At 34.0% G+C, this 27,695-nt stretch overlaps 1 protein-coding gene across 1 annotated transcript; it reads left to right on the forward strand.

Moving 5' to 3' along the window:
• The first annotated feature begins 970 nt into the window (after positions 1-970).
• Positions 971-27,695, forward strand: polr3a (polymerase (RNA) III (DNA directed) polypeptide A). The gene is made up of 31 exons (XM_042768183.1): positions 971-1,193; positions 1,372-1,507; positions 1,598-1,735; positions 2,985-3,156; positions 3,251-3,405; positions 3,510-3,749; positions 5,264-5,426; positions 5,580-5,716; positions 6,882-6,985; positions 7,278-7,419; positions 8,382-8,522; positions 8,608-8,677; positions 8,787-8,914; positions 10,197-10,335; positions 11,328-11,492; positions 11,599-11,771; positions 11,998-12,109; positions 12,836-12,954; positions 13,440-13,577; positions 14,566-14,736; positions 15,999-16,112; positions 19,105-19,200; positions 19,305-19,347; positions 19,646-19,853; positions 21,138-21,234; positions 22,533-22,625; positions 22,872-23,036; positions 24,270-24,434; positions 25,504-25,635; positions 25,730-25,862; positions 27,085-27,695. Exons 1-31 carry the CDS (start codon positions 1,150-1,152, stop codon positions 27,231-27,233), a joined length of 4,182 nt encoding a protein of 1,393 aa, XP_042624117.1. The 5' UTR covers positions 971-1,149; the 3' UTR covers positions 27,234-27,695.

Here is a 27,695-nt window from a genome sequence, read left to right on the forward strand (position 1 = left end):
ATTAATTTAAATAATAAAACAAAAAAAGTTACAACAATGTATTATTTATTTATTTGTACAATAATAGGGCCATATAAAATGCTTTTTATTTATTTATTTATTTATTTATTTAAATAATTCTGTGTTGCCTGATTTAATTTAATGTGGATGTATGATTTAATACATAATTAAATACATAGTTCGTTCCTTCCATCGCTGCTCGATGAGCGAATAACCGTTACTTTTGGCGGCAAACTGAATGTTAATCCGGGTATTCCAAAAAACTACATTACAAAACATTAGCGTTTTATTTTTGTGATCTACTAACGTTACATACTAACGTTACTATATTCAGCAGGTAAGCGATATGCGTATGTTATTATGACAGGAAAATCAATTAAATTAACGTGTCTGCTTAAAGATAAATCAATTTAACCGTCTGCAGCATATTAGAGTGAATTAAACATAATCTGAGCATTTCCTCGCGATACTGAGGACGTCTTGAAATGAACGCATTGTTAAAGATTTCCAGGCTGCAGGGGTTCATTAGTGTCAAACTGAGCTAATATCGCTAATTAACACCTGCTTGACATTCCTGTAGTCTAATTTTCAATAATTATTAAAACGTTTTTCTGTCATAATCAGTAACGTACTCCGAGAACCGTATTCGCGCGCTATCGTATTTCCTTTACATTATATATGTTTTTTTTTATTATTATTATTAATATTGATGAGTATATGTGGAAATATTTTTATATTGTATTTTACTTTTTATTTTTTTTTACCTGAATCTGTCACTGTATAACTTAACGTAAATAAGAAAGCGGTGACATCTACTGGTTGTTTCTAAAAGTGACATTGACCGTACCATTTAAAACACACAACTATGCTGCAAAAAGTATATAAATGTACTACTTTACATGTAAGTGATTTTTATATCCAGGAATACACATAAATGTGTTTTTCTAAATGTATTTTCGAGCGCGCTCCGCGTCGGCAGGTGGCGCTGAGCGCAGATGAGAGACGCGTGGACGCGCACTGACGTCACAGCGGTGCTGCATGTGGCAGGAGGATCAGACCTTCATCAAACACTTCAGTTTACGCATTTATTACTATATAAATATTTATTTACCTGTAATCCCACGCTGACTGCGTGAACGCGCCGCGGTCATGGTGAAGGAGCAGTTTAGAGAGACGGATGTGGCCAAAAAGATGTAAGTTGGAGTTTTGCATGCAGGGTAAACATGCTTCATCACAACTTGACACACGAATATATGCTAGCCTGTCTATCTAACTAGCTGATTAGCTGTCTAGCTGACTGTGCATGTGTGTATATGACTGTGTTCATGCACGCAAAAGCTGCATTGATGTCTGTTTCTCTCGTTTGATCAGAAGTCACATCTGTTTTGGCATGAAGTCAGCAGAGCAGATGAGACAACAAGCTCATATTCAGGTGGTCAGCAAGAACCTGTACAGCCAAGACACCAGCCACACACCGCTGCAGTATGGAGTCCTGGACCACCGCATGGTGACTGAGCAAATATGAACGTTACATTTGTAATAATAAAACAGAAAGATGACTGATTAAAAGAGGCCTAATCGTGTCTGTGTTGTTCAGGGAACCAGCGAGAAGGACAGACCGTGTGAGACCTGCGGGAAGAACCTGGCCGACTGTCTCGGTCACTACGGGTATCTGGACCTGGAGCTGCCCTGCTTTCACGTCGGATACTTCAAAGCCATTATTGGGATCCTGCAGGCAAGTACAGGATGTGTCAGATTCATCATAGCATTTATATTGAAATATATGGCCACATCTAGATTTTTGTCACATGTTAAATTATGCTGAAAACTCACCTCTTTCGACGCTACTTGACTTCATGCTAAATTTAAAAACAAAACAAAAAAACTCTTTACTTATTCCTTCTCTTTCTAGCTCGTACTTATTTAAACAATGCCTAAAAGAATTGCTTTATGTATCCCCCAGTTGTAAGTCGCTTTGGATAAAAGCATCTGCAAAATGTCTAAATGTAATATATATTTATAATATTAGGATTTATTTCCATATTATGTATTTATAATATTAGGCTTTATACATTTGTTATTTTATTTTAGTGACAAATATAAACATAATGTGTGAATAATATAAAATACTTTAATAACCAGAAATGTAAATAACAATATGTAACACAATATGAATCATAATGTAATTTAATATTAATATATACATATTTTTTAATATTTTAGTTAAATTATTATGCTTTATATTGTGTTTAGTTTTATATTAAATGCCACAAAAACTAGAAGTAATAATAATACTATGTAAATTATAGGAATGTGAATATTTTTTATCAATTTTTATTATGTATTGTGTACTATTATATTGTATTTATATTGTATTGTGTGTTAGTTTATATTATACATTTATAATTCTATAAATATAATACTGTATAAATGATTTATAATATTAGGATTTATACATTTGTTATTTTATTTTATTGATAAATACAAACATAATGTGTGAACAATATAAAATACCTTAATAACTAGAAGTGTAAATAATAATAAGTAACACAATATGAATCATAATGTCATTTAATATTAATATATAAATATTATTTTTTAATTAATTAGATTATTATGCTTTATATTGTTTCGTTTTATATTAAATGCCACAAAAACTAGAAGTAATAATAATACTATGTAAATTATTAGAATTTTTAATATGTATTGTATGATATATTGTATTTATATTGTATTATGTGTACTATAAATATAATACTGTATAAATCATAATAATACAATTATATGTTAATCAGATTGTTATTTCAGATTTCTGTCATGATTTGCGTTGTATTCTTGTAATAGCATTTTATTGTAATGCCGTATAAAACGTTAATATATTAATGTAATATAATGATTTGTATTATTAGTAGTGTACTTTAAATAAAGTTTTTGTATTATTCTATGTTATTGACTTCATTATATTTGTATTTGTGTTGATTCAGATGATCTGTAAGACGTGTTCTCACATCCTTCTCACCAAAGAGGAAAAGCTTCAGTTTCTGGATTACTTGCGTAGACCTGGACTGGCGTACCTGCAGAAGCGCGGCCTCAAGAAGAAGATCTCCGACAAATGCAGGAAGAAGACCACGTGTGTGCACTGCAACGCATTTAACGGTAAGACGACAGATTGGTGAAGCGTACCGTACTCTTCTGCATTGATTATTTATTATTAGCAGCTTGAACTAGTAAGTGTGTGATGTCTCTCCAGGACCTGTGAAGAAATGTGGCCTGCTGAAGATCATTCATGAGAAGTACAAGACCACAAAGAAGGTCGTCGATCCCATGGTGTCAGATTTCCTCCAGTCCTTTGATATCGCCATCGAGCACAATAAAGAAGTGGAGTCACTCCTGACCAGAGCACAGGTCAGTATCCACCAATCAGAGGACTAGTCAAGCTTAAAATAGTGGTTTTTATTAAATTATGTCTTGTTTTGTCTGATATAATATTCTTGTTCCTCGTCATCCAGGAAAACCTCAATCCTCTGGTCGCGTTGAATCTTTTCCGGAGGATTCCGAACGAGGACGTTCCTCTTCTGCTGATGAATCCCGAATCTGGGAAACCCGCTGACCTCATCCTGACACGTCTGTTAGTGCCGCCCCTCTGCATCCGGCCCTCCGTCGTCAGCGACCTCAAGTCAGGCACCAACGAGGATGATCTGACCATGAAGTTAACGGAAATCATCTTCCTCAATGATGTCATCAAGAAGGTACGCAGGTCACATGATTCAGGTTTGTTTGAGATGCCGCACAGCTGAGGAAAACGAGCTGTAAAGGACAGCAACCCGGGTTGCAACTAACAGTTATTTTGATGCATTAAACAGATGTGATTAATTAATAATGATCATTAACAATTATTAGAGATTTTGTTGATTAGCTGTTACAGATCTACCATGCAAGCTTTGTTGCGGTCAAAGTTGGATGCATATGAAATATTTTGGCTGATTAATGTGATAAACATCCATTTTTAGTTGAATAAAGACATTTGTAGGTTGCTTGGGATAAAAGCGTCAGCTAAAAATGTAAATTATTTTATACCAAATTATTAATCAAGTCAATCCAGATGCATTTGTCTGAAATTAATTTTGGGATTCATAAAGGATTGTTGGACAAAATCGTCAGTCTTTGTTTAGTGGAATGTTCTCACAGACAGCTAGTTAATTACATTTGATTAATCTTATCTTATGATTATCATTATTAGTCACATGATGGCATCAGACAGTGAGTAGTTTTAACTTGTAATAAACGAAATTTGCATTATTATATTCAAATATTTGACCGGTCTGTGGCAAGTTTGACCAATTAGGAGGTTATTAACCTGACAGATTAAATAATATATATTTTTTGTTCAACCTTTAGACAAAATATTTTTTACAAATCTAAAAAAGTTTGCAAATGTGTTGTATGTTTTGTATCATATTTGCTCCATCAGGCTTTTCTGGCTCATATAGTCTGCTAGAGTGAGAATCTGCCTCAAACTGAGCAAAATTATACAATTTGGTGCAGATGCTGATATTTCTATGAAATTCTGCTGCTTGAGATGTAAATCAGTGAAATGTTTTTATATAACAGTAGAGCAGATACTGACATAAAATGATCTAAATATCAGTCGTGGCTCTACATCTCCAATAATGTGTCTCAGTGAGATGAGATGTAAATGATCCGAACATATAATGCAGTGATTGAGAGATGAAGAAATAAAGGCTCCTCAGAAGATGTGAGATGTTCTGGAGGCTTGTGAAGATCATTCCTCCGCTGAGGAACAGTGAAAGTAAAGCTTCTGGAAACAAACGCTCCTCAAAAGATCCTGATGATCAGATTTGAGACTCTAAAACATGATTGATGGAGAATCAAGTAAAGCTGAGCTGCTTCAGTGCAGTAAGAGTTCATCTGGAGATATTACTGCAGTTATTCTGACCTTTACTTTATATAGGTAAAGATTTGACAGCAGAAAGACACGTCAAGCTCGAGCTGAAGCTGGACATTTGTATAATTACACTAAAAGACCTTTTACTTGATTAAAAAAGTAAACTATCAATCAATCAGAAGACAGAAGGCGTGGGAGATTGTGTGTGACAGAATCATGTTGATCATTTAGAGACCTTACAGATTTGTGTATCAAATATAATATGGTGGTATCATTATAGGGTAATTTGTTCCTCACTGCATGCATGTGTCAATACATTTGTGAATGTGGCGTACTTGTCTTTGTGTTTACCCTCAGCACCGCATGACAGGAGCCAAAACGCAGATGATCATGGAGGACTGGGACTTCCTGCAGCTCCAGTGCGCGCTCTACATCAACAGCGAGCTGTCGGGCATCCCGCTCAATATGGCACCCAAGAAATGGACCCGCGGCTTCGTGCAAAGACTCAAGGGAAAACAGGGTACGAGCTGCTGAGAGCTCAAGGGCTGCGCTGAACAGCCAGCTTTTCCCACGAGTCTCTGAAGAAATGGCAGGGTTATATTGGGCTGTTTTGACAGCGGACGCCTCCTGGATCCATGTGTCACAGCAGCTTGCCTTGTTTTGATGTTTTCAGGGCGGTTTCGCGGTAACCTGTCTGGAAAGAGAGTGGATTTCTCAGGCAGAACGGTCATCTCTCCCGACCCGAACCTGAGGATCGATGAGGTCGCTGTACCGGTGCACGTCGCCAAAATCCTCACCTACCCGGAGAAGGTCAGAGCTGAAACATGCTGTGGATCTGAGAGAGATTTAGTCAAACAGCTGGCAAAATAACGTTTACTTCGTGGGACCTATACAATCTGTTCAGATTTTTCTCAAATTCAGTTTTTGCTTTTTAATTTTCCTGGATTTCCGTAAAATTAAATTTGGTAACACTTTAGAATAAGGTTCATTAGTTAACATTAGTTAACTACTTTAGTGTGAGAATGAACAATACTTCTACAGCATTCTCAACATTTACTAATGCGTTATTAAAATCAAAAGTCGTGCTTGTTAACATTAGTTAATGCACTGTGAATTAACAATAAACAACTGCTTTTTTTATTAACAAAGATTAATAAATGCTGTAATAAATGTATTGTTCATTGTTTGTTTATGTTAGTTAATACATTAACTAACATTAACTAATGGAGCCTTATTGTAAAGTGTTACCTAAAATTTAATAATTAAAAAGCACGTCTAGTTAATTGAGCTCATGAGACATATTCAGTCTAATGCTATTTATTAAAAGTTTAACAAAAAATAAGTTTTAAAGTAAATTTCCCAAATTTAATTGAATTTTCCCCAAGTTCTGTGGTTTCCATTTTAATAAATATTTTCATTAATGTGTTTAAATAAAAATATTGTTCAATTGAATTCAAACTTTTCTAAATCAAACTTTATTTATTTATTTATTTATTTAACATGAAATTATCTTGGGGGGGTTTTCTGGTTTTTGAATAATCAATGATTTAACTCAGTTGTAATTATTAAAAAAAAAAAATGCTCAATTTAATTGATTAAACGTTATAATTTTAATTAATTAATTAATTTTATTTATCCAATAATAGGCCCGTATGAAATGTTTTATTTTTCAGAAATTCGGTTGTCATTTGTTTTAATTTTTCTGGATATCATTTAATATGAATTTATCATCACAAATGGTGGTCATCAAATGAAGGCATAAAACATTAACGATTTAATTAATCTTTTAAAATGTAATCAAATGGAAATTTAACAGTTCCTTTTATTTTTTTGGCAAACATGGTGTTGCACCATTAGAGGTTTACTGTTAAAATTTAAGACATGGAATAAAAATGTATTTATTAATTGTACTTTTGATATATTCCTCCAAATTTGGCCAAATATATAATAATGAAGTCGGTGTGTTTTCTCTCAGGTGAATAAAGCCAACATTGAGCTGATGAGGAAGCTGGTGCGTAACGGCCCTGACGTTCATCCGGGAGCAAATTTTATTCAGCAGAGACACATGCAGATGAAGAGGTCAAATACACACTTCTCTATTCTCCCCTTTTACTCTTTGCTCAAAAATAATCCAAAAATGCAGATTCTCTCGTCATTTACTCTCTTTCTCATGTCACTGCAAACCAGATCTGATTTAATTTTCTTAAGTGGAACACAAAAGCAGACGTTTAGCAGAATGCTCGTGCTGCTCTTTTCCAAACAGTGTCAATCTCCAGAATGGATCACAGATTAAAATAGTGATGCACTTCAATGCAGCTCCGAAATACTTTGATGGTATAAATCATTGTCTTGTCTTGGCTGTGTGTTTCAGGTTTCTGAAGTACGGTAATCGTGAGAAGATGGCTCAGGAGCTGAAGTACGGTGACGTGGTTGAGAGACACATGTTTGATGGTGACATCGTTCTGTTCAACCGGCAGCCGTCTCTGCACAAACTCAGCATCATGGCTCATATTGTGAGTAATTGTTTCTCACTATTTCTTTTTATGTGGATGATTAAATTGTCCTGATGAAACAAAGAAAGTGCCTTGTAGGGCTGAATTGACAATATTGTTTAATTGATTTAATTGATGAACCGATATCGATTCTTGCATTTCGAAGTTGATCTTTGGATGGATGGACAGTTTGTAAACAGTGTGTCGCGTAACGTCACGTTTGCCTCAGAAAAGACGTTCAGTCTTCGTAAAGTGATTAGTTTGCTAAAAAAATTAACTCTAGAGAGGAGCATTTTGGTAAATATACGCACTACGTTACATATTCATTATGTTTGTTCTTAACCTGTGATGTTTTCATTATTTAATGTACATTTGAATAAATCTGTGACGAAAGCTAGTTTTTATGAATCACCATCTTAAAATATATATCTCAACAACAAATTGGAGTAGAAACAAGGGTTGTTATAGTTCACTTAAACTAAAAATAAACCATAAAACCGAGAGTAACAAAAAAATTAATTTCAGCTAGTTGCCAAGGAAACATTTGTAATTTTCATTTAGTTTAACTTTGTATTCAAAATAACTAAAACTACAACTGAAATGCAAATAATAAACTGTATAGAATTAATAAATCACTATTAAAAATGACAAAAACGCATAACAAAATTACTAAAACTGAAAGTGGACAATATTAAAATAAAGACTAATTTAAACCATTAATAAAAACTGTAATAGTATCTTGATAAAATAAAACTGGTAGAATCTATTATTTCATTTAAAACTTGATACTTGATTATTATATCTTAAAAATTCCCTTTATAATCTACAACATTAATTGAGAAAATTGTTTTGCTTAAGAAAAACTGACATGTACTGTAACTTATCGATATCCAGATGGATTCAAAAATAGATGAATGAAGAGCTTGTGAATCAGTTCATGAACTCCGTGGCTTTCTGTGCAAGTCTCTTGTGTTCTGTTCCAGGCGCGCGTGAAACCTCATCGGACGTTTCGTTTTAATGAGTGTGTTTGCACACCGTACAATGCTGACTTTGACGGAGACGAGATGAACCTCCACCTGCCGCAGACGGAGGAGGCTAAAGCTGAAGCGCTCGTGCTCATGGGGGTGAGAGAGAGAGACCACATCCATCACAGCGTCTGAACGCCGTCTGATAATGAAATAAACCCCTCTTTCTGTGTTCCTCTCGTAGACGAAGGCTAATCTGGTCACTCCGAGAAACGGAGAGCCGCTGATCGCAGCCATTCAGGACTTCCTCACAGGTGAGCGCTGCCTGTGTTTCCTCCTGAGCCAATCAGAATCCTGCATCTGATGTCTCACCTGTAGATGGCGCTGTTAGACCGCTGATGTCCAGGTGTGTTTGTGTAACAGGTGCGTACCTGCTCACGCTCAAAGACACGTTCTTCGACCGAACCAAAGCCTGTCAGATCGTGGCCTCCATCCTGGTGGGAAAAGACGAGAGAATCAAGATCTCCCTCCCGCCGCCTGCGATTCTGAAGGTGATGAACTTTCTCTCTTTCTGTCCAGCATAAAGAATCATTTGATGCTCAGTGGGGGGGAAATGACAGAATTGCACCTGTAGGTTTCCGGTGCTGATTCTCTCCTCATAAAGGCTGTCTGGAGTGGTTTTAGACTAAAGTAAAGTTCTTTATCGGAGAGACCATTTCCTGTTTAAATTGCTTCTGTCTTTGGAGGTTATTTGACGTTTTTCTCTCAAGAGTTTTGTAATAACTGCTCACAGCGTGTAACTTCAGTTATAAGCTTTTTTCTTTAACTATTAGATTCAATTTTTGATATATCCATGTTAGAATACAGGAAGTGACATCATTTGGAGCCTTTCTACAGTATGGTGGAGAGACAAGTAATCAAAGTCATTCTTTTTCCAAAAAATGTTAGTGACTGCATCAAGCTCAGCTATTCAAACTTGTTAAATTATTATTATTATTATTATTTTTTTTTTTTTCATTATTTATGGGCAGTATAAGTTTATCAATAACTACAAAACAACATTTGATTTCACTTTCCCCTACTGAGTGACAACATTTTCTGTTACTTGCAACTAATAAGATGCTGATGATAATAATAATATTAATAATTATAAATTTTCTTATGAATAATAATGAAAAGCATTTTTATTTGTATATGCATTTTATTTATTCAATTATTTATTAAGTTAATATTTTAAAATGTCTATTGCATTTAATGTGTTGCTAGAAAGTCTTCAGTAAAGTATTCAGACATCTAAAATTCAGAGGTAGCAAAAGCGTCAAACTTCATATAAAATATCTGTTAAAATTTATTTATTTATTTATTTATGTGTAAATCAGCATTTATTCTCACTTGTCTCCTACTGAGAATCTTTCAGTTACTTGCAACTAATCAAAAATTAAATACTGATAATTATCAATAATAATGATAATTATAACACCTTTTGAGAAAGTATTATTATTGTTACAAATAATAATAATTATTATTTTTATATGCATATATTTTCATCTTCATTAAATTTATTAAAATATTCATTATTATTTAATTACATTGTTGTTTATAGATAAAAATCAACATTTGTAATATTTTTTCAGACTTAAAAAAAAAAATGTCAAACCAAATCTAAAATACTTAGACAATAAAACAGCTTATGTAATTTTTTTTAGATTTATGAGCAACATTTCCTGAAGGTTATGTTAATTTATTAATTTATTAAGAGTTGTGCACAGATGTTTTGTCAGTGTAGTGCTGTTGATCTGTGAGTGTGACGGTGACTGTGTTGTTCTGCTGTAGCCGATCCGGCTGTGGACGGGGAAGCAGATCTTCAGTCTCATACTCAAGCCCAGTAGAAGCTGTCCGGTGAAGGCCAACCTGCGCACCAAAGGCAAACAGTACTGCGGTAAAGGGGAGGACCTGTGTCACAATGATTCCTGTGAGTGAGCCGACAGCAGGGAGCGCTAGATACAGCACATATGCTTACATTCGTAGAGCCCTGTGAGTGCTGCACTGTGAAAAACTCAGAGGGGTTCATGGAATTTCCTGAATAACACAGAATGTTACGGAATCGAGCAATTTTAGCACAAGCCAAGATAAATGTTTGGTTTAACTTGAAGTAACTGTGACAGAAATATATTACTTCTCAAAGTAGTAGTAGTAATAATAATAGTAACATTACATTTGGAGAATCTTGTGAATATTACACAATTAAGTCTGTTGTTCAGCACACTTGAATTTTAATTATATTTTTAGACATTCGTTAAATTTTTTATGTTTTATGCCTGCGTTTGTTTACCACCGTTTTTGATAATAAATTTGTATTAAATCTTTAATCCAGAAAAATGAAAACAGGCAACATAGAATTTCTGCAAAAATTAAAGATTTCATTGGGCCCTATTACTGTAAAAATGTAAAAAATTATTCAAGTTTTATTAATTCAGTTGATTAGACATGTTTTTTGATTATTGAAATTCAATTAAACCTTTAAAATGGGATAAAAAAATAAAATAAAAATGGGAAACGTGGAATTTGAGAAAAATAAAACAGAATTTGGGAAAAATAAGCCTCATTTCATAGAGCTCCAAAAATTTTATTTTTGTGGAACTTTTAATAAATTGTTGTTAAATTGTAAAAGTGATTTGCTTTTTGATTACTAAATGTTAATTTACCATTAAAACAGAATGCAGAAAAATTAAAAGGGGAAAAAATGGAATGCAGAAAAATTAAAAAAAAAAAAAAGAATTCTGAAAAATGTAAATTAAATGTAGAAATAAAAATGGATTTCAATATTTGCTGGAAAAAAAAAAAGTTCACTGGATGAGAAACCCTCCTAATACGAGGGAACTTTAATATAAACAGTTTAGGGTTCAGAAAAATGTGAAGTGTGTGTGTGTGTGTGTGTGTGCGTGCGTGCGTGCGTGCGTGCAGTTGTGGTGATCCAGAACAGTGAGCTGATGTGTGGCAGTATGGATAAAGGAACTCTGGGATCTGGATCCAAAAACAACATCTTCTACATCCTGCTGCGAGACTGGGGTCAGCAGGAGGCCGCGGATGCCATGTCACGCCTCGCCCGTCTGGCTCCCGTTTACCTCTGTGAGTGTGTGTGAGTGTGTGTGTGTGTGTGTGCGTGTCAGGTCTGATTTCTCTGGTTGTGTTGCTTGGTTAAAGTCGTGATGTTTTTGTGACTCCTGTGTTGCAGCGAATCGAGGTTTCTCCATCGGGATCGGAGACGTGACGCCTGGACAGGGACTCTTGAAGGCCAAACAGGAACTACTGGACGCTGGCTATAAGAAATGTGACGAGTATATCGAAGCCCTGAAGACGGGCAGGTTACAGCAGCAGCCGGGCTGCACCGCAGAGGAAACGCTGGAGGTCAGAGAGAGAAAACAAAACAGTCTTTCATTTTTCACAATTATTATTATTAAAGCAATTAAAACTTAATAAAATAATAAAAAAAAGAAAAAAATATTTATTATAGCTTTTTAAACTTATTATTATTATTATTATTTTAAATAGAAATAATCATTTTTGATGTATTTGTTTATTTATTTATTTGTAATTATTATTATTTTTTTTATATAATCTGCATTCAAACCAGGCGTTGATCCTGAAGGAGCTGTCCGTCATCAGAGATCACGCTGGCAGTGCGTGTTTGAGAGAACTGGACAAAAGCAACAGTCCGCTGATCATGGCTCTGTGTGGATCCAAAGGTACCAGAACCTCCCTAATGGACCTCAGAGTAGATAACACATTTCATTTTTATCCCAATGAAAGATTTGATGGACAGACGTGGTCCATTTAATGTGGCATACCTTTCTTAAGGTTTAGTGTTTTTTTTACATGAAAATATATATTCATTTTTCTTTTAAATATAGATTATATAACATGCATATATTAAATTAATTTAGTAATTTAATTACTTTTAGTATTAATTATTAGTCATTTAAAAGTTTTAATTAAAGATATGTAATTTTTTATATTAAGATATAAATAAATATATGTCTCAGAATTGTAATAGATTATAAAATTAAATGATTAATTTATTAGCATTTTGTCTAGTATTTGTTAGGATTAATTACTAGTATTTTAAAGTTGTTTATGTGTGTGTATATATGTTTAAGTATACTTAAAATATATAATATATAAATAATACAAAGTAGTGTGTGTATATGAATTTATATAATCATATATTTTTATATTAAAATATTTATGAATTATATGCATTTATAATTTTAGTATACAGTTGAAATACAATTTTTTTATTAATTTTATCAGATAAATTATTTTGTCTTTTGTGTCAGATTCAATAAAGAATCTCCTCTGACTGAAGTTTTACTGACAGAAGGCGATTTCTCTTCAGAAAGTTCAGAACTCATGAAGGAAGTGCAGGCTGTGAGGCACAGATAATGACTGTATAATAATCTCTGCGTCTCCAGGTTCTTTCATCAACATCTCACAGATGATCGCGTGCGTCGGGCAGCAGGCCATCAGCGGGTCTCGTGTCCCCGACGGCTTTGAGAACCGTTCGCTGCCTCACTTCGAAAAGCACTCCAAAGTAAGAACAAACCACTCGAATCTGCAGCTTTTCTTCTGTTTATCCCTTTCTTTCTGCATGCATGAGTGATTCTTCAATTACAGTAACTTTTGTCCTCTGTCTGCTGGGATGATTTCAAATAAATGCTTTTCTTATTAAAAAGCAGTCGTCTGTGTGCACAGGAGAGATTGTAGTAGCTTTTGAGTAGATTTACACGGTTTAATTAGTTTTTCCAAATTTTGAAATAATGCATGCATCCTTATTCAATTAACTGCTAGCAATCTTTGCATTATAAAGTCCACGGTGCACATGCACTAATTGTCCTTTTTCATTGAAATCTTGGCATCAACTCACAAAAACCCAAGACATGTAATGGATATTTTATCTTTTGGGTTTGAGGAAACGCTTCAGAACTTTAAAAGCTATCTGAGGTTAAAGAAGACCCAGACCAAAGGCTGTGTGGAATAAAAGCATGATGTTTGTGTGATTGTTCTTTTATGTTTCAGCTCCCTGCTGCGAAGGGCTTTGTGGCAGACAGCTTTTATTCTGGTTTGACCCCCACTGAGTTCTTCTTCCACACTATGGCTGGTAGGGAAGGTCTGGTCGACACGGCCGTAAAAACAGCGGAGACCGGATACATGCAGGTGTGTTTGCCTCTTGTATAATGATGCAATTAATACTAGTGTCAGATTTATGCATGCATGTAAACTCTGACAAAAAACCTGTAAAGCCTGACATATGAAATGATGTTAGTCAGTTGAAACTTTAGACAAAATATTTTTACAAACATTTTAAAAAGATTGCATATATGTTTTATGTTGTGTATCATAATATCTCCACCATCATTCTCTTCCTCATAATAAAATATTAAAAATATAGAAAAAAGGAGAAAAACTGCTCAAACTGAGCAAAAAAATATTCAATTTGATGCAGATGCTGATATTTCTATGATGAAATTCTGCTGCTTGTGATGTAAATCAATGCAATCTTTATAACAGTAGAGCAGATACTGACATAAAATGCTATAAATATCAGTCGTCACTATAAATCTCCAATGATGTGTCTTGGTAAGATGAGATTGAAATGATCCAAACATATAATGCAGTGATTGAGAGATGAAGAAATAAAGGCTCCTCAGAAGATGTGAGATGTTCTGGAGGCTTGTGAAGATCATTCCTCCGCTGAGGAACCAGTGAAAGTAAAGCTTCTGGAAACAAACGCTCCTCAAAAGATCCTGAGGATCAGATTTGAGACTCTAAAAACATGATTGATGGAGAATCAAGTAAAGCTGAGCTGCTTCAGGCAGTAAGAGTTCATCTGGAGATATTACTGCAGTTATTCTGACCTTTACTTGATCAAAATCACTCAAGATTTGACACGTGAAGCTCGAGCTGAAGCTGACGTTTGTACAATTAGACTAAAAGAGCTTTAAACTCTAAACTATCAATCAGAGACAGAAGACGTGGAGGAGATTGTGCGTGACAGGTTTTTCTGCGAAGACATCAGCTCATCAAATATAGTACAGTGTCTTTATAGGGTTTCAAAACTAACCTTTTTTTATTCTGGAAGTCTCTTCTAGTGGGATCTGCTGTAAGTAATGAATAACTAACGAGCAGTGTTTGTGTGTTTCAGAGGCGTCTGGTGAAGTCTCTGGAGGACTTGTGCTCTCAGTACGATCTGACGGTGCGCAGCTCCACCGGTGACATCATACAGTTCATCTACGGCGGAGACGGACTCGACCCCGCGGCCATGGAGGGAAAAGACGAACCGCTGGAGTTCAGAAGAGTCCTTGACAACATCAGAGTACGTCAAAGATTATTCCCCGGTTAAACCCCGTTAGATGTTTATAATCCACACACGTAGACCAGCGTGTTTATTACATTAAAGTATTAACCAGTATTCATCTCTCTATGATGCTTTGTACATAGAACAGATCAAAACCAAAAATAAAAGTGACAAATAGTTTCTTATTTAATTTTTTTTTACTTTTTTTTGTGGTTCATCTATTACTCATTAATATATATATAGATGATATTAAAAATATACATATATATTGTTTTTTTTTTTTTTTTTTAAAATATTTTAATTAAATATAATACTGTTTTAATTTAATAATAATAAAAAAATCATGTCTAAAACAATTAAATTCATAAAACTTATCATATCATAGTATGATCAAATTTAAGTGACAAATTTGTATTTTTTATGGTTCAAGCTGTTCCTCATGAAATATATAGATGGATGATTAACATTTTTTAATTTTGTCCAAAAAAATTTTTTTCAATGGTTTAATCAAATATAGTACATAAACAAAAAAAAAAATAAAAAAAAATCAATAAAAAACAGATAACATAACAAATAACATTTTATTATATGATTGCGATTATATGATTTTAACAATAATAATCTATTTTGTTTTTCACAAATTGTTTGTTTTTAATTTATTTGGATTCTGTGTTTTATGATTTAATACAAATTAAGCATTAAAATCATGGTATTAATTAATAAAACATGCAATTAATAAAAAAAAAATTAAAATTAAAACATGGAAAAAATCTCTTGATCTCTCAATGTTTAATCAATAAAATGTACATGTATAAATTTCATATATTATTATTATTAGTAGTAGTAGTAGTGTTGATGATTAAAAAATAATAAAAATAATCATAAAAATTATTATTAACGTTGTTAAATATTTTCAATACATGATATACATATCGTCTCATATTTTCACATATTTTCACCATGTAGTAGAAACTGAAGTCTAGTTCGTTCTGTTGTCATGCGGTTCTGCTGGCGTGTGAGTAATCAGAGAGGATGCTGGGATTGAGACGTCTCTGCTCAAATGTGAAATGAGAGACTTGCTGCCCATCAGTTACAATCACCGCTGCCTTATTTCGTCTCCATTCACGTTCTGAAACATGATTAGTGCTTTCTGTGGGGTCTAATAACGGATATAGAAACACTCTGCGGGAACGCTGAAGAGTCATTTTCTCTCTCACTTCTCTGAATCTGAGAGTTAAAGAGTGTGTTTACTCTAACGCTGATGTGGTGTGTGTTCTCAGTCGGTGCACAGCTGTCCGGGTGAGCCTGCGCTGAGCAGAAACGAGCTGATCTTAACCTCCGACTCCATCATGAAGAGAAAAGACTTCCTGTGCTGTAAAGACACGTTTCTGGAGGTGAGACGATGCTCGTTTGTCTACAGAGATTCGTGCCTGTCGTTCCAAACCCTTATGAGTTTATTTCTTCAGTGGGACATAAAAAGTAGATGTTTAGCTGAATGTTCACGCTGCTCTTTTCATACAGTGACGTCAGACAGTGAGCAGATAATGCCAAACAAATCATAAAACATTCTTTTAAGAAAAAAACCTCAACAAACCTATGATACGTTGTGTGAGGAACAGACTGCAACTGACTTGAGTATTTCTCAACCAGGGATCCGCAAGATGATTAAAATTAGTCAAAATAAGCTTTCTTAATAATCTTAAACGGCTAAAAAATTTTTTTTTTTTTTTTTAATTCCTACAGCTTTGGAAAACCTGTGTTTATATATAAAGGAATTTTAAACAATACCTTAAAAAGACCTGAAAAATTTTTAACAATAGTATTTATGATCTATTTATTAATATAATTTTTATATATATGTTATATATATGAACTATTTTGGACTATATGAACTATTATTGATGGATATTATATATTAGTAATATAATATATAAAAATATTTTATTGGGAAGAAAGTGCCTAAATTGTGACTTGTGAGGTAATAATAATAATAATAATAATAATAATAAAATGTTGTTATAACACTCCAAAAATGATAAAAATAGTGACTTCTAGACCTGGAAAAGTCATCAAAATGTTTTGATTAAATTTTTTATAGTTATGTCAAACTCTAAAGTGTTTTATTTGGAAGAAAATGTTGATAAATTGTAATTTGTGACTAAAAATAGTAATAATACCCCCCCCCCCCCCCCCCCCCCCCCACCCCCCCCCCCCGCCCCCCCCCCCCCCCCCCCCCCCCAAAAAAAAAAAAACTTTTGTAAAAAGTTTAAACAGTGAAGTACATTCAGTTATTAAAACGTCTACAAATATGGGTTTTCATTATTTTAATTATTTTCAATTATTTTATGTAATTTGTTTGAATATATTCACTCTCTGAAAAATGATTCAATTCACGATTCATAGGTTTTGTGATTCTGCCTGACTACAAAAGAAATGAAGCAACATGAGGACTCATTTTAACTCATTGAATTGCTCCTTTATCTCACGGTAATTAATATGCTTCCCTAGTTTAACATGTTTAGTATGATCCACGGCTCTGATTTTACCCACATCCCGAGTGTATGATTCGACCACCGAACTCGAACGATCTGTCAAACTATAGAACAGTGATGAATGACAATCTGACGGAAGTTCACACAAGGCCAGAACATACAAAGAAAAAACATTTCCTTTCTCATTTGATGCAGTTCCTCTTAAAGCCTTGAAAGCTTCTTCACTCTTTGAATGCTCAGTTCATCAAGGCGCTTCTTTCGAAGTGTAGAACGCACTCGTCTCTGGTAAAGGAACACGAGTGGTTTTATTGTGCTCACGAGAGGCAGCACTGATGCATTTAACCAACACATGCATGGTGTCAAACAAATCTCTCACATGAAGCTCATTCCAAAAGGGTTAAACTTGTGCCATTAAAGTCAGTGCTGGATTTAAATGTTTTAATGTGGGTTATTTTTATTTGATGTGGTCAGTGTCTGTGTGTTTGGTTTGAAGCGTTGACAGACACTGGCAGTGACAAGTACTTACAGGTACAGTACAGCACGCATGACGTGTGTGTCAGTTTATTCATTTCAATATACGGGAGCCAGATGTGTGTTTAGTTCAGCATGCGTTACAGTCGTAACCAGTGTTTTAACTTGTGCTGGTGTTGATCTACACACACTAATCCTGACGCACACTGGCAGTCAAACAGGTTTCAGGTTTATGTGAATTTGTGTATTTATGCCTCATTCTCTTTGTGACTCACTGCACCATTATAATATATAACTGGCTGGATGTCAGTGACATTTTTATATTTCACCACAGATTATTTTGCTGAAAGCAAATGAAACGCATGTTTTACTTTATTTTTTTATTTGATTTTTTTTAAAACTATTTTCATGATAATTAAGTGTATTTCCCCCCCCAGGTATTTATTACTTACTGTGACTGTTCAGATGTTTTCTCTTTACTGTAATACATTAATGAAAATCATGTAGTCTGGAAATACTGTTATTTATTTATTATAAATCACTGTTATATTAATGTTATTTTATACTAATGTAGTATTTTTTTTAATATTTCGAATTTGCTTTCATTTTTATGTTTTCAATTTTAGTTTATTAATTTTCTTATTTGCTTTTGGCAATTTAATTATTAAAAGAATATTATAATATAAATAAATAAATAAAATTAAAATTAAATAAAAATATAATATATATTATATATATCTATCTAATATATATTCATATATATACTATATATCATATATATTATATATATATATTAATATATATATATATAATTGCTGACTAGCTTTATTCCAGTTTAAGAAATTTTAGTACTTAAACTTTAGTTCTTAAACTTATTGTATTTATTAGTTTGTAAGGCAACAATTTTAATTATCATTTCTAATAAAGTGTGTAAAGTTTGTTTTTTATCTAATATTTTATCATATTTATTTTAATCTTCAAAAAATATTTGTAATAGTTTTAGTTAAAATTTAGGAACAACAATAACTTAAAAATATTAACAATGGTAAAGATTAAAGTCTGTACAATAAATACTACATTATTTAGATATTTTAGGTATTTCAAGAACTTAAATTTAGTTATTTATTTATTGTTTTGTATTACAGTAATGAGATTTTGGATGCATCAAATCCTAATGGTCCTAAAAATAAGTTATACGAAAGAATTATAAGTAATTTTTTTTCTTTTGATTTTGAGGTGATTTTTGGCATTCTTGATAGGCTCTGTCAAATTAATCCAATAATATAGTATTCCTACTTTTGTGCAATGCTGAATTGTTTTAAATGAATGATTTTGCTGCAGTTAATAAACTCTGCATTGCATTCTAGGTTCATTGTGTTCTTGTAAATGTTTCTGATTGCTTAAAAAATCTGTTAAATTCCAGGAAATCAGAAAGTTCATTAAAACGGTTTCGGAGAAAATAAAAAAGACACCCACGCGAACCAATACGGCAATCACGGATAACGGAAACAACACAGAGGTGAGAGCTCAGCCTTCATATGGGACTCTGTGTGTGTGTGTGTGTGTGTGTGTGTGTGTGTGTATGCGCTTGTGTCTGACGACCTGTTTTCTCATTCATTGCAGCCTAAAGTTCTGTACCAGTTGGACAGAATCACTCCGACCCAAAGCGGGCGAAGGAAGTTTTTCTAGAACAACCTTGCAGGGGGGGGTGGACAAAAAAAATATTTTTGAGGTGAGGACAGTGGACGAAACGATCTGCTGCTGCGACGGGCAGAAAAAGCCACACCATTACTAACCACATAACGCTCATTCAATTACTATAAAGTGAGTAATCTGCTGCTGCGACGGGCAGAAAGAGCTGCAGCATTACTGACCACGTCAGGCTCTTTCTAGTTGTATAACGCTTATGCAATGACTTTAATGACTAAAATGAGATCCTGAGATGATTTAACCGATATTGTGAGATGGAAATGGTTTTAATGTGATTTGTATGACGCTCAGGGCGCAGATGGAGCCGGGTTCTGCCGTCGGGGCGCTGTGTGCTCAGAGCATCGGGGAGCCGGGGACTCAGATGACCCTCAAGACGTTTCACTTCGCTGGAGTCGCCATAATGAACATCACTCTGGGAGTCCCGAGAATCAAAGAGATCATCAATGCGTCCAAAAACATCAGGTGACTTCAGAAACCCTGATACTCCTGGAAAACCTGGAAAAGTCAGGGAATTATGTTTTCTAGGCTTGGAAAAGTCATAATATTTTATAGTAAATATTATAATAAAAAATAAAAATAATAAAATAAATTAAAAATTAATAAAAAATTCATAATTAAAAATTAAAAATTATAGTAATATATATTAAATTTTGAACTTTCAAACTGATAATTAAATTTTAGAAATTGGCATTTTTTTATTCCATTTTTTTATTCCAGTTTTCGTTTTAATACTTGAACTTATTTTATTTCAGAAAGTTCCAAACACAACACTAAAACAAATTACACACAAAATAAAATCATCTTACATTAAAACCAAATACAATAAATTAACATGTTCTTAAAATAAATCAAAATATAAAAACATACTCTGTTCTCATAATCATAAACTCCAAGCCTATGAACATAAGAATTAAAAAAAAATGTTTTATAACTTATTAAAATAAAAAAAAATATTCATAACTAATTATAATTAATAAAAATAAACACCAATACTATTAACATAAATTTATAAACTCCAAGCCTATGAACATAACAAATAAAAAGTGTATAAATAAAATTATTATTCTTTTTTTTAATTAAATAAAAATTATAAATAATGTATAATTATATTTTTTATAAATTGTAATTAATATTATTGTATTTATATATTTTATGTTTTGCTCCCTGTCCATATCTCAAATTTTTTTTATATATATAATATTATACGACTATTCTTTATTCCTGCACTGTTCTTTGATATATCTTTGAGTACCATATAAATACTATGGTACATAAGTATGATAATGTGCTACGGTATTACCGTCTGATATGCCACTGTATTAGTAAACACTGCAGGATTTTTTTTTATAATAAACCATAACCATAAGCCTGCCTCAAATCCTTTAAACAGACCTGAAATTGACCTGTCAGAGAAAAATCCTGAAACAACCTCCACAAAATAAAATACAAAATTTCTAGACTTATTGATGTGCAGGCGAGTGTAAGTGCAGCGGCTGACACAAGTGCCATCAATTCATGAGAAGTTTGATCTCGACCCCTGAAGGAGGAAAACTTATTTGTCAATCAGCGGCAGAAGCCTGGAGCCGAGCGCCGCGGGCGGTGGGTGAACGACCACCTGTCACCTCGGTCAGGTGGAGGAGTGTTAGCCTGCAGCTCCGGCGTGATTGCTGCTGCTGACGCTTCACTGATGAATAATGGCTGCAGTAACCCCAGTTCTTATTCCTAATGAGTCTCTCTGTGTCTCAGTACGCCCATCATAAGTGCCAACCTGGATACCGATGATGACCCAGACTTCGCTCGGCTCTACAAAGGACACATACACAAAATTTCACTTCTGACAAATGCACACAGAGTTTGACTTCTGCTGATTATTAATACTGCATTAGTATTGCTATTACCCATGCTTCCTGTTTGGAGTGAAATTAAAATGCGCCTGATTGAATTAGACGTGCATTAAATTAGCAACTCCCTGGCAATCACCTAGAACACCATGCCAACTGCAGAGCAATGCATTAAATACACTCAAAACTCCTTAGCAACCCCATAGCAACGCCCCAGCAACCACCCAAAACATGCCAGCTGCAAAGCAATGCATTAAAACACTCTGAACACCTTAGCAACACCCTGGCAACTACACAGAACACCATGCCAACTGCAGAGCAATGCATTGATGTACTCAGAACACCTTAGCAACGCCCCAGCAACCACCCAAAACATGCCCGCTGCAGAGCAATGCATTAAAAACACTCTGAGCACCTTATCAACACCCTGGCAACCACCCAGAACACTATGCCAACTGCAGAGCAATGCATTACTGTATTCAGAACGCCTTAGCAACCCCATAGCAACGCCCTGGCAACTACCCAGAACACCATGTCAAACACATACTGTAGCAATCCATTAAAAACACTCAGATCACCTTAGCAACCACCCAAATCATGCCCGCTGCAGAGCAATGCATTAATGCACTCAGAACACCTTAGCAACCCCATAGCAACGCACTAAGAACCACCCAGAACGTTATGTCTCCACTAAAATTATTTAGAACACCTTAGCAACACCTTGACAACCACACAGAAAACCATGCCAAGTGCAGAGCAATGCATTAAATAAACTCAAAACACCTTAACAACGCCCTGGCAACCACCCAAAAGATCATGCCAAACACATAGCCATGCATTAAAAACACTCAGAACACCTTAGCAACACCCTGGCAACCATCCAGAATGCACTAGGATCATGTGGTTAGATTTTTTTTTGTGTGTGTGCATGAAAAAACACCACTTTAACTTTAGAAAATGCATTTGTTTTTGAAATGCAGTGCAGTGTGGGAAAATAATCACCTCTCTGGCCTGTGGCATGAGAGATCGTCCTGCGTTTATAATCAGTGTGCGCATGATTGAAATGGGTGTCAGATTGTTTGTCATGGAGGGATGCAGAATAACCTTTGATCTGAGTCGGTCCGAACTGCAGGAATCTGCATCGAAATGCCTTTCATTCATATTTAACGTCATAGAAACTGTTCCAAACATTTCAGAGGAATATAAAGTCATGATAAGGCTTTCAGAAGAAGTAGGATACCTTTTATTTTCTGTTGTTGTTTTTATATTAATCAGTGAATCGATTGATCGTTTCCGTCAGATTTCCGAGTACATCGAGGAGGTTTTCCTGCCTGATGATTGTTTCATCCTGGTGAAGCTGTCGCTGGAGAGGATTCGTCTCCTGAGGTTGGAGGTAACGGCAGATAGATCGTAATTATCTGTTAATGACAAACGAGCTCAAAATGATTCTTCCAGCATCAGTGTTTTTATCAGCCTCTGGATTGTCACTCAGTTATATTGATAGTGCTGCTGTTGTCATTACTGTATTTCTCTCTCTCTCTCGGCAGAGTGATTTTAAATCATGGATGTTCTTGACACACAGTGATGATCCTCCTCTGAAGAGGGTTATAGAGTCATGTGGTTGTTTTGTTGTGTTCAGGTGAACGCAGAGACGGTGCGTTACTCCATCTGTACGTCAAAGCTGCGGGTTAAGCCGGGCGATATCGCGGTTCACGGAGAGGCCGTGGTCTGTGTGACTCCCCGAGAAAACAGCAAGAGCTCCATGTATTACGTCCTGCAGTCGCTCAAACAGCTGCTCCCTAAGGTCAGTCCTGACACAGACTTCTGTACGCTGACATGATAGTCACAAGCTTTCCAGTAGCGGAAGCTGAAAACCATAGAACAGAGTGACCGATATAATCTTTATGCAATGCAATTTTAATTAGCAAATCAGATTCTCTGTTTTGTTGAATAGTGCATGGATTATATTAAGGGAATTATGATGGCGGATAACCTGGAGACACTTTGTGAAACATACAAAAGATCACTTAAACAGCATATCGAAACAATAAACACTAAACACTGGCTTTTATATTGTTATATTAATTGATAGCACTTAATAAAGTTTAACAGTGAAGTTTTTTTTTTTTACAGTATTTTGTACATTTAGAAATATATTGTTCATTAATTTATAATTTGTTCAAAATGCATTTATTAATTAATCAAAATAAAAAAAAAAAATATAATATCATATAACAAACATTGTATTTAAAACAAACTAACAATTAATAAGCAAACAAAAAAAAAAAAAAACAATAAATATTAGATGAAAAAAAAATTGACATGAAACTGAAATAATAAAGTCAAAGTTAAAGTTAAAAACTGAAATAAATTAACGCAAAACAAATGTCAAAAATACTAATAAAAATGAGAAAAGCACATTTCTAAAATTAAAATGCAATCTGAAAAAAACAAGCTAATTCAAATTATTAAATACCATATTAGTATTAAAATGATACTAAAATAACACTAAGTTATTTCATCTTAAGTCATCTGCGTTTGTCAAAGTTGAAGCATTAAAATTACTAAAATTAAAACGGTCAGTTTAAAGCTAAAAAGAAAAAAACGAGTAACAATGACACTTAATATGGAAATGAACAAAACTAGATTGAAATAAAATGTTTAAATACTAAAATTACTAAAACTGAAATAAATTAAAAGCTAAATAGAAATAACTTTTAGAAAATTACAGAATATTGAAATGATCAAACCTAGATTGCTAAATGCTCTACACACATTGTTAGTTCTCAACTAATGTAGTTAAATAATGTTAACAGATTGAACTGTTGTAAAATGCTACAAAATTTCTCTTTAACTAAAATGTGTGTGTTTGCTAATCGAGCAAAGGAGAAGTTTAAACGCAGGGCCTGCTTTCAGCTGATCACCTCACAATAGCCAAAAATCAGCCAGATATTAGTGTGTGGCAAATATATCGGTCAGCTGTTAATAGATCTGTGTGTGTGTGTGTGTGTGTGTGTGTGTGTGTGTGTGTGTGCAGGTGGTGGTCCAGGGCATCCCTGAGGTGGCGCGTGCTGTCATTCACATCGATGAACAGAGCGGCAAACAGAAGTTCAAACTGCTGGTGGAGGGAGATAATCTCAGGGCTGTCATGGCAACACACGGCGTCAACGGCAACAGAACAACATCCAACAACACATACGAGGTAGCGACGGTCAGAGACACACACACACACACACACACACACACACACACACACACACACACACACACACACACACACACACACACACACACACACACTGCAGATGGCATCATATCTACTGAATGAAATACGAGACTTGTTTCTCACCACTTACAACCTTAATGGTTTTTAATGCAAAAATATTGTATTACTAATTTTCCTAATGTGCGAAAATAAATGTTATTCTCCTAGATGTAGAAATGTGATATTCACCCTGCAATTTGGTAGTTTTTAGCAGCGCAATTTAAGATTTTTCACTTTTTAAAATTATTTTATATTATTTATTAATTAATTTTATTACTTTTTTTATTATTTGTTTTTATTTTTCATTATTTTAATGTTTTTTTTAATTTGTTTTTTTATATCTTCTGAATGAAACACAATACTCACATCCAACAAAAACCTAAAACTAATATGTAAAAGGAAGAAGCTTTTATTTATCCCTTAATCGACAGACACGTGAATCCTGTCTGAATCTGAGCCACACTACAACCATTTGTTCAATTCTCAGCTCTTTTTCACACTTGCAAAGTGGTGGAACATTTACGGTAAATTTCTGGAAACGTTACAGAATTTTTTTTTGGAAGTTTTCCAGTATTTTTGGATTTTTTTTTTTTTTTGACAAATTTTTGTAACGTTTCTGGAAATCTTCCGCCCCTTTGCAACCTTAATTATTTTATGCTTAATGTTGACTTCAAGGTTAGAAAACGCAAACCGTATCCAGATGTTTTCTGCTTCCAAACAGTAGCAAAATATTACAGATTTTGTGAAGAAGCTTATTTATTTAAAAAACTCACATTTATTGTAATGTTCTTTGACATTTAAATGAAGTATTTGAACAGATTTTGAAAAGTTAAATGATATCTTTTAAATACTTCTTTTGTTATTAAAACCCAAACTTTTGTTGTTTTGATAAGTGCATTAAAGCTGATACATAAGCATGTTTTGTTTTTTGGTTATTGTTCAGCTTGTATGTCGTGTGTAGAGATGTTTATTCATATCAGTCTGATGATCTGTTTGTGTTTTTCAGGTCGAGAGGACGTTAGGCATCGAAGCGGCGAGGTCCACCATCATTAACGAGATCCAGTACACCATGGTAAACCACGGTATGAGCATCGACCGCAGACACGTCATGCTGCTGGCGGACCTCATGTCCTATAAGGTGAGTTGAGTCCAGCTGCTGAAGGAGATTGTGAAGCAGTGATGCATTGATGACTGATTGAGATGAGAGCGTCTCGATGACTCTTGGGTCGTAGGGTGAGATTCTGGGCATCACCCGCTTCGGTCTGGCCAAGATGAAGGAGAGTGTTCTCATGCTGGCGTCCTTCGAGAAGACTGCCGATCATCTGTTTGACGCGGCTTATTTCGGACAGAAAGACTCGGTCTGCGGTGAGTGACGAGCAGAAACACACATACTGACACAACGGAGAAGATCCATTCATGAGCAATGACTCGCCTGAAAACACACCTGAAATAGTATATTTATATGAATATATATTAATTAATCTAATTTATTTACATGTTGAATTGCTGTTATGATGTAAGACTGAGCTCGTAGATATTTTTTATTGTCCTCATGATGATAATAGGCTCATTGGCTTTTATGTTGTGTGTGTGTGTGTGTGTGTGTGTATATATATATATATATGTATGTATATGTGTATATATGTATATATACACACACAGTTTATAATTATTTCTACAATATATTTACGTTATATATATTTTATGTCTTATAAAAAAATAATATAAAGCTTTTTAGGACCTTTTTTTATTTTTTCCATTCAACATTTTCACCCCTAATTCACCACATTCCTCTTTCTTACATTCTGTCAAACCTAAATTTATTCAGACACCTTCAACATTTCTCACATTATCACAGTTTATTCGCTGTAGTTTAGAAAATGGTTATCACTCGAGTTAAATTGTCTCAATACAAATTCATCTTGATAATGTCAGATAACTTTGATAGAAAAGTATGTAACAAAACATGCTCAGGTCAAAGTGTCAAATCAAACTTTTTTCAATTTTACTGGTACTCCACTGTATGAAGAATTTTTGGGTATATGTCACAGTTTACTTTATTTTGTTATCCTCCTCACTTACATAAATAAACTCTAGTGTAAAAATGATATCTGGTTTCTGAATAATTTTTGGTTTGACTGTATATTTATTTTATATATTTATTTATTTGACATTTTTCAGTCTTAAAGTATTTATACATAATGATAATGCTTTAAGCATTTAATAAGAAATGCGTTGGCTGCAAAATCTGAAACAGTCCTTAATGCAAACATTTTTATTACTAATTTCCCTAATGTGCGAAAATTAAACGTTAGTTTCCTAGATGTAGAAAAGTGAGATTAACCCTGCAATTTAGTAGAAATTTTACATTTTTTAATCATTTTATATTTATTATTATTATTTTATTTTTTTTATATTTATATTTTTTATTTCTTCATATATATATATATATATATATATATATATTATATATATATATATATATATATATATATATATATATATATCTATATATATATATATATATTATTTTAAAGTAAAGCTGTCCTCTTCGAACTCATTGCTCTGTCTTGCTGTGGTTCTGCAGGTGTCTCTGAGTGCATTATAATGGGAATCCCCATGAACATCGGCACTGGACTCTTTAAACTTTTACACAGCGCCACGAAGGAGCCCAGTCCCCCGCGCAGGCCTCTGCTCTTCGACAATCCTGATTTCCACATCCCTGTGGCCTTATAAACCGCCGCCGTGTCTGGAAGGCTGTGACGTCGAGCGTAATGAGCGTTTGCTGCAGATCTCCAGCTGTGCTGCTCCTCTTGGGATTTTTAGTTTAACAGTGTTTACCATTGAAACGAGCTGCAGGAATGATGATCTGATGAATGAATCAGCATAAGACTGATGATTTTTATTATCTTGATGATGATAATAGACCTTTATGTTGGGATTCCTGCAGATGTTCAGCCCTGTTATTTTCTCATTTGAGATTATAATTTTTTACTTGTTAAAGGTTAAATGATTAAGTTTAATTGAGGCACTTGTATTTATAGATTAGTAATCAAATCTAATGTATGCACCTGAATGCACGTGTGATTTTTTTTCTCATTTTCTAAGTGCTGGTGTGATTTCTGAAAACAGGCATGGCTTATGTCCATGTTTTATGTAAATATGTATCAGGTGTGAATAAAATGTATATTACGAAGA

Source organism: Cyprinus carpio, chromosome A12, assembly GCF_018340385.1.
Source record: "Cyprinus carpio isolate SPL01 chromosome A12, ASM1834038v1, whole genome shotgun sequence".
Lineage (NCBI taxonomy): Eukaryota > Metazoa > Chordata > Actinopteri > Cypriniformes > Cyprinidae > Cyprinus > Cyprinus carpio.

What these genes read in the sequence shown, in the direction of transcription:
- polr3a (XM_042768183.1), top strand. Translation starts at nt 1,150, where the DNA reads ATGGTGAAGGAGCAGTTTAGAGAGACGGATGTGGCCAAAAAGAT. An exon ending in CCATTATTGGGATCCTGCAG is followed by an intron (nt 1,736 to 2,984) that starts GCAAGTACAGGA and finishes GTGTTGATTCAG; the next exon opens with ATGATCTGTAAGACGTGTTC. An exon ending in CGCCGCCTGCGATTCTGAAG is followed by an intron (nt 8,915 to 10,196) that starts GTGATGAACTTT and finishes GTTCTGCTGTAG; the next exon opens with CCGATCCGGCTGTGGACGGG.